The following is an 8,489-nucleotide window of genomic DNA, read 5'->3' on the forward strand; positions in this document are numbered from 1 at the left end:
GGGACGAAATATCGTTTGACAAAATATCGCGATACAAAACGTGACGAAACGCATCGAGGTCGAAAAAAAATGGATCGCGAAATAAAGATAGATGGCACTGCTGCATGACTTGCGTAGTATATAAATAATTTAGTGTATTATATGTGTGTGTGTAAGTATATGGGGCAGACATACAGTCTATGGTGGCAGGCTGGCAGCACCATCTGCTGATCAAGCAGTGCAAAACTAAATGAAAAAAAAAAAAATTATATCCGGGGAACGGTGCGGTACGTCATCACGTCAAGGCAGCGCATGTTGCAACAACAACACTGCAGTCTACAGCGAGCTAACAAATATTAGCATCAGTACCAACTGCCTTGCCCCCAAACAGCCGACCATGGAGTCAAATGTATATATATATATACCGTAAAACTTCAAATAATAGCCCGGGCTTTTATTTTCCCAAATCATCGAACTGCACCGGCTTGTATTTGAGACAGGCGTCTATAGAGGGAATGCGTATGACGTCACCGTCAGCTGGAGTGATTGCGGTCACGCCCACTCGTGTGGCAAAAAGACTGAGCGGCAGCATTGGTTTTCAGCGTGAATGCCGTGAAAAACACAAAAAACACATCTAAAATGGGAAAGAGCTTTGCGATTGACTGTACAACTACATTTCACAAGAAATCTGAGGTATATTTTTATAGACTGCCAAAAGCTACAGAACAGAGTAGCAAATGGATCGATGCAATTCATAGAATCAACTTGACTCCAGAGAAAAGTGGATTTGCAGTTATCATTGAGCACGTTTACATGCACACCAGTAAGATGATAACTCACATATATCAGCTTATTGAAATAACCAGTTTCCCGTTTACATCCAAACCAGTAACCATGACAACACAAGTAAACCGTGTTTACATGACTTTATTAATAAATCAGGCCATGACCGTGTGACGACAAAACAATCATTTGCGTATCTGACTTCATTTGTTTTGTCGGTTGATGTTAAATAAAGCTTGCAACATGTCAGCGGGAAACTTACAGCTCGTATATTCTCTCATGTCATGCAGTTACAGATGCAGCGTTTTGACTGAACCACTTCTACTTCTGCTGCACGAGATGAGAAAAAAAAAGCAGAAAGCAGGTTAATGCGTTTACATAATGCGAAATCCGAGTAAGAGGCAAAAAACTACCAGTGTAAAAGAAAACGGGTTTCCCGTGTTTACATGACCACATGCGTTGTCATGACAAAAAAAAACTATAGGCTACAAGTTTTAGGGCTGGACGATATGATTATAGCCTATATATAACATTGATATGAGTGATCACCTGGATTTAGACCTACCTATATTGTATTTATATAAAGCGTTCACAGGCAAATTTGCTTCACGTATTTCCCCGGCGTCGAAATCAGGCACACAAATGTCAGGAAACACAATGGCTGCGTGTCAATATGGATCACTGGATCTTTGGTAGGCCTAAATTGTAAGGAACACTTATATCGAGTCCAAACATCGTTTGTTTTACTCTCGTTTCCGCAGTTTCCCCTATTAACTCCAGTCACGCAGCAGCTCTTTTGCCACTCAGTCCAGCTGAGGGGGCGTGTTCACGTGGGACACGTGACATCAATGCATTCCCTCTATATGAGACCGGCTTTTATAATTTAGTGTTGAGATGTTGTTCATTGAGTCTAAGTAAGCCTAGAGTCTCTAATCTCTAATAATCTCCAAATGCTCCACGTGAAACTGCGGTCTTCCGACCTTTTACTATCGTGTCAATTGATTTTGATTAATATGCGCGAGGGAGAGAGAGCAAGACAGCGCTCGTTTTGTTTGAAGACGTGAGAGTGCGCGCGCGCGGCCGGGGCTCTCTCTCTCTCTCTCTCTCTCTCTGCTCGTTATGCGCCCTGTCAAGCGCAGCAGTCAATTCTATGGAAGTAAAATAATCCCAAATGTGTTTGAAACAAAAAGCCTGTTGAATTGTACTACTTGAAAAAAATATGCATTGCATTAACCCTGCTTGTATTTTAATGCATTGTATTTTTAGGGCTTGCATTTTTATAGGCTGAAATTTAGCATGGTTGAATATTTAAGCTGTGAATATTTCAAATCAAATCATTTCAAACACATTTTCATTAGTAAAATTTCAATAATCCATTTTCACCTTTCATATTTCATATCCCAAATATTCAAACTGATTAAAAATACAACCTATAATATTCAACAGGCGGTTTTCGGTCCATTTTATTTCGCTTTGCAAATTCGCTTCCACAAATTCAGTGGTTCAAATTCGACAGTAAATTCAACATTGACATCCAGGAGCTGCAGGAAAAGTAGTAGATTACCGAGCATAATCTCCATCTGCTGTTAGTCGACCTCACCAGCAGGGGGTGTTGACCAGAGCAACAGTTAGCGCAAGCCATTCATTCATAAAAACTTATTTACAAAAATGTAAGTGTATTTGTGATTATTATGACGTCTGTTTTATGTGAAATTCAGTGTGTTCACGATTACTTTTCCTGTGTAGCCTACATGCATCTTTCTCTACCATGAACGATAATGTTATTCCCCCGATGCGGATGTACAGATCCAGTGTTACATTTGACATATTTCTCTTGGTTGTTTAGTTGCCTTAACCTTATATTGCAGCGATGTGCTGCATGCAGTACTAGGGTTTGGTTTCCCTCAATATGTCAGGATTCCCCTGCTGGACATATAAAACGCTTAACGTAGCTTAATGGACATAAAAGACCAAACTCGCAGGCTAGCAGATGGACTCAGAATATGAATTTGACGCGCAAAGTTTAATGCTGAGCGTTTCCCAGTGATATACTGGCATAAATGTGGTTTGACATTGGACATTCGCACATTTAGGGACCGTCTCTAAAGTTACATACGAAATTGGTATACACGTTTCTAACTTAAATACCATTTGAAAAGAACGACTTACAGTCATAAAACCAACTGTAAAGTGTTCATGTAGGTGTCAGGCTCAGGCATAATGCGCAATTTATTCAAATAGATTGAAGTTTGCTATTGAAGTTAGAAACGTTTAGGCCTATAGGACTTGTTACTTTAGAGACGGTCCCTAAATGTGCGAATGTCAACCCAATTTTACATTTAGTCTTTTAGCTGGCACTTTTATCCAAAGCGACTAGTTAAACTAACAATATAGAACAACAATATGAAAGTGCTACTTCCCAGTTTAATCTAATGCAGTACATGTACAATACATACTTTCCAAATAAGGTGCGAGTTTGGTCTTTTATATCACTGTAGTCCATTAAGCTACGTTAAGCGCTTTGTCCTGACGGAATTCGGGGAATCTTTGAGTATGATGATGTATTGAGGGAAACAGATTATAATCCCGTTCACTGTAGAAAAGGCTGATAACATAAGGCTACACAGGGAAAGTAACAATGAATGAAACATAAAAACAGCTTTTGTGCCTTTATCATCTTTTCCGCATATATACTGACCCAGATAATCGTCACAAAAAACATAATGCATGCTGAGTTTTTATGAATGAATGGCTTGCACTAACTGTTGCTTTGGTCTTCGTCAACAACACGCGCTTACACCCCCTCCTGGTGTGGTCGACTAACAGCAGATGGAGATTATGCTCGGTAATCTACTACTTTTCCTGCAGCTCCTGGATGTCAATGTTGAATTTACTGTCGAATTTGAACCACTGAATTTGTGGAAGCGAATTTGCAAAGCGAAATAAAATGGACCGAAAACCGCCTGTTGAATATTATAGGTTGTATTTTTAATCAGTTTGAATATTTGGGATATGAAATATGAAAGGTGAATATGGATTATTGAAATTTTACTAATGAAAATGTGTTTGAAATGTTTTGATTTGAAATATTCACAGCTTAAATATTCAACCATGCTAAATTTCAGCCTATAAAAATACAAGCCCTAAAAATACAATGCATTAAAATACAAGCAGGGTTTATGCAATGCATATTTTTTTCAAGTAGTACAATTCAACAGGCTTTTTGTTTCAAACACATTTGGGATTATTTTACTTCCATACAATTCATTCTACATCACTCGCCGATCAAAAAAGGCTTTGGCGGGACACACATTTGCTTTGGCGGCCAAAGCAAATGAATAACTTGTTATACAGTAATATTTTTTTCTTTTTTGATATCGTATCGTGACGTATCGTATCGTGACCCTGGCATATCGAGGTGCATCGTATCGTGAGTTTAAGTGTATCGTCCCATCCCTACAACTGACAGACCAACAACTGTTTCAACATTGATAATAATAATAAATGTTTCTTGAGCATCAAATCCTCATATTATACTGATTTGTGAAGGATCATTTGACACTGAAGACACTGACACTGGTGATGCTGAAAATTCAGCTTTGATCACAGGAATAAATTACACTTTACTATATATTCACACAGAAAACAGCTGATTTACACTGGAATAATATTTAATACTATAACTGATTTTTGTTGTATTTTTAATCAAATAAGCGCAGCCATGGTTAGCAGAAGAGAATTCTTTTAAAATTATTTAAAATCCTACCGACCCCAAACTTTTGAACGGTAGTGTACATATCAATATAACAAATTGTTTTGCATGAAGCCATTCTGGTAGGACCGTTAAGATGTGCGTGTGTGTGTGTGTGTGTGTGTGTATATGTGTATATATATATATATATATATATATATATAATTTTTTTTCAATGAAGCATTTTTTCTCCTCAAATTTGTATCAATGTGGGAAACTTTTTTTTGTACTTTTTTATGCATTTGGAAGTATACATATTTATTGTACTGTGATTTAATTTATGCTGATTTGAAGAAAAAAAAGATGTTTCTTCAGATTATGCATTAGTGTTTTTACCATCTTACAGAGCCTTTAAAATAAGGCACTATTCTGTAAATGTAAAAAAAAAGAGATGACACAATCACATCATTCTTTATGAAGTGAACAGGAAGCTCAAGGATAAACAAGCCCTTTTATTAAGTCTTTTTCTGCAGATTTATGTGGGCATGTATTGATATTGATTGATTTAGCTTGAAATTACTCAATGCAATTTAACAACACTTTTTATAAGCTGTTAAAACCTTCATGAAAAGTTTTTCGGAACTGAATTTTATTTTATTTTACGGAATCGCATAGATATAAGATGTATACTAAGTAGTCATTATATGCAAGTAATTGTTCACCTCTATCTGTCTCAGGTATTGAGATCACAAATCACGCAACGGCAACATTAGAAGGCAATCAGATTTTCAACAATCGCTTCGGTGGATTGTTTCTCGCATCCGGCGTCAACGTCACAATGAAAGGTAAACTGAACACATTTTGAATTTGCCTATTTAATGATCCAGTGAACACGAAGTGAACCGTGTTCCCCTTTAATCTTCTTTACAGACAACAAAATCATGAACAACCAGGATGCCATTGAGAAAGCTGTGAGCAGAGGTCAGTGCCTGTACAAGATTTCCAGTTACACCAGCTATCCAATGCACGATTTTTACAGGTAACGCTCCTCAGGAATATCCATATGAGCTCTGCGTGGGACTTTAGCGGCTGCTTTCTCACTGCTCTATTCTTCCGTGCAGGTGTCACACCTGTAACACGACAGACCGCAACGCCATCTGTGTGAACTGCATCAAGAAGTGTCATCAAGGGCACGACGTAGAATTTATTAGACATGATAGGTCAGTCATGCCCTCTAAATCTTACTATGAGCTTGCTTTGCATTTATTGCTAAAATATCATTTTGCATTAAAAAAAATAAAAAGTCTATTTTTAAGCACGTTTTTTTACTGTAAATTGCATTAATGTCGGGGGAAAAAATATTTTTCTAAATACAAGTACAAAATGTCTTGTAAAGTGCATTTGGAAGTATACGTCATGATAGTATTTGTTGCTTTGGCAATAAGTTATGCAGATTAAAAAAAATTATAATTCAATATTATGTCCAAAAGTTTTAGAGGTTTTGCATTATGGTGACAGTTGGAGAGAACATGTGCTGAAGTGCCAAGCAAATTGACAATTTAAAAAAAAATGTAATGGCTCATTATTTTATTATAGGTATATATTTTATACGTTTTTTTTTTCCTGTAAAATGTGATTCAAACATTTTTTTTAATTAAATTGTTGCTAGCTAAAAATGCAATGGCCCTATAATTTATTTTATTATATTTTATACAAGTGTTAAGAAACATGCATATATATTTATAAATACAAATTGACTTGTATATTTTATAAAGTTAACTAAGGCCAAAAAACAAGGTCAGTTAGCAACCAAATTTCATTAAAAAAAAAGTTTGGTTCATATTTTACACTTAAAGGGATAGTTCACCCCAAAAATGAAAACTCTGTCAGTAATGACTCTCCCTCATGTTGTTCCAACCCTGTAAGACTTTCGTTCATCTTCGGAACACAAATTAAGATATTATTGATTAAATCTGAGAGCTGCATCACTCCTCCATAGGCTTCTAAGGGATCGAAACTGGCCGGCCCAGAAGTTATGAGAGACATCGTTAAAATAGTCCGAGTGACTACAGTGGCTCAACCTTAAGTTTATCAAGCGACGAGAATACTTTCTGTGCGCAAAAAACAAACAAAAATAACGACTTTATTCAACTATTCATTTCCTTCTCTGTGGGCCTCGAGTGAGTTCACGTAGTGATATTGCGCAAAGCTTCTGTGTTGTACGTCACGCATCACACACATGACCAGCGTCGGCCAATAGCTGGGTTTCAGTCACGTGATTATGATGACGCGTGAAATTCAGATGGAGGGCAGGGAGTGAAGAGCGCAATGGACGAGATGGAGGAAAGTCCGTACTGTACTACTTTACACGCTATTACAAGAGAAAGATATAAACAAAAAATCAAACATATGTTGGACGTGATCCTTACGTTATGAAGAGGAGCGATTTTTCAACTGAATTGAAAGATTTTTCTGCCATCGAGGCGGTAGATATCAGCAACTACCTCGTCTTACAGACATACTTTGACTTTACAAAGTTCGTAAACGTTACACAAACATAGCCACTTAAGTTGTATTAACTCACCTTTGACGAAGTGATCACTGCACACACGGGCATTTTCCCATTCGGCTCCTCCCGACCGCAGACGTAGGTTTGCAAGCCGTTTTCCCGGAGTTTTTCGGTCAATTTCTTGCATTTTCCCCCCTTATGAACAACAACTTTTGGTGCACAATAAAAACTCCTCGTGGTTTGATCGATTTAAGGAACCATAAACGACGCAAAACATAGGCATTTTGAGTTTGTTATAGAGCTTTCTAAATACAGCAAATCACTTCCTGCCCTCCATTTGCATTTCGCGCCATGGCAACGCTGTGGCGTGACGTCATATGAAAACAAGCTATAGTGAGCCTACGTGTGACGTACAACCCAGAAGCGCTGCGCTGTTTCACTACGTGAACTCACTCGAGGCCCACAGAGAAGGAAATGAATAGTTGAATAAAGTCGTTATTTTTGTTTGTTTTTTTGCGCACAAAAAGCATTCTCGTCGCTTGATAAACTAAAGGTTGAGCCGCTGTAGTCACTCGGACTATTTTAACGATGTCTTTCATAACTTTTGGGCCGGCCAGTTTCGATCCCTTAAGAAGCCTATGGAGGAGTGATCCAGCTCTCAGATTTCATCAAAAATATCTTAATTTGTGTTCCGAAGATGAACGAAAATCTTACGGGGTTGAACAACATGAGGGAGAGTCATTACTGACAGAGTTTTCATTTTGGGGTGAACTATCCCTTTAAGGGATGTAGAATATGGTCATGCAGAATGAGTCATAATATGTGCTTTATAAGTACTAATAAACATCCAATATCCCAGTAATATGCATGCTAATAAGCAACTAGTTAATAGTGAGAATTGGACCCTAAACTGAAGTGTTACCATATGTATATTTGTTTACACATTATATATCTTGTGTACTGATCGAGTGTGTTTGTCTCTGCAGGTTTTTCTGTGACTGTGGTGCAGGGACGTTGTCAAACCCTTGCACACTAGCCGGAGAGCCGACTCACGACACGGACACGCTGTACGACTCGGCTCCTCCTATAGAGTCCAACACACTGCAGCACAACTGAACCTACAGACTCCGAGTGCTCAGTCCAGTGCAGATGAGATTACAAGCTAGAAATAATTCAATTTTATTAAAAAAAAAAACTGTAAACGTGGACAGAGAAAACATTTCTATTTAACAAATGCAAACACACAGTCACTCTGCGATCCTGTTTCTCCTACTGTTGTTTGCGATGCTCTCGGATCGCGTTCGGGAAGGTGGCGACTCAGGATTTGTGGGATGACGAGGACGGTGAAGCGCATGGATCCCCAGTTTGAGCCACACACGAGAGAAACGGACCTAGAGCGTAGACTCACAATGCTTCCCATGATGCACCTGTTCTCCAAGCAGCCATCACCGCACTCTTGTATATGTACGGGGAAAAAAATGACCCAGCACTTCAGTTTTGTTGTTTTTTTAAAAGACTGAGTTATTG

At 38.1% G+C, this 8,489-nt stretch overlaps 1 protein-coding gene across 2 annotated transcripts in view; it reads left to right on the top strand.

Annotated features, from left to right (window-relative positions):
* The window catches only part of fbxo11a (F-box protein 11a), a 54,232-nt gene extending 46,007 nt beyond the window's left edge, over positions 1 to 8,225 (top strand). For both annotated transcript variants that reach the window (XM_056232653.1, XM_056232652.1), the window contains 4 exons: positions 5,191 to 5,298; positions 5,384 to 5,492; positions 5,575 to 5,673; positions 7,949 to 8,225. In XM_056232653.1, the coding sequence (XP_056088628.1) occupies positions 5,191 to 5,298; positions 5,384 to 5,492; positions 5,575 to 5,673; positions 7,949 to 8,078 (446 nt within the window). In that variant the 3' untranslated portion in view covers positions 8,079 to 8,225. The remainder of the gene's footprint in view (positions 1 to 5,190; positions 5,299 to 5,383; positions 5,493 to 5,574; positions 5,674 to 7,948) is intronic.
* The last annotated feature ends 264 nt before the right edge of the window (positions 8,226 to 8,489 follow it).

The sequence above is a fragment of the Rhinichthys klamathensis genome, unplaced genomic scaffold (genome assembly GCF_029890125.1).
Source record: "Rhinichthys klamathensis goyatoka isolate OS25496 unplaced genomic scaffold, OSU_Roscu_1.1 h1tg000352l_1, whole genome shotgun sequence".
Lineage (NCBI taxonomy): Eukaryota > Metazoa > Chordata > Actinopteri > Cypriniformes > Leuciscidae > Rhinichthys > Rhinichthys klamathensis.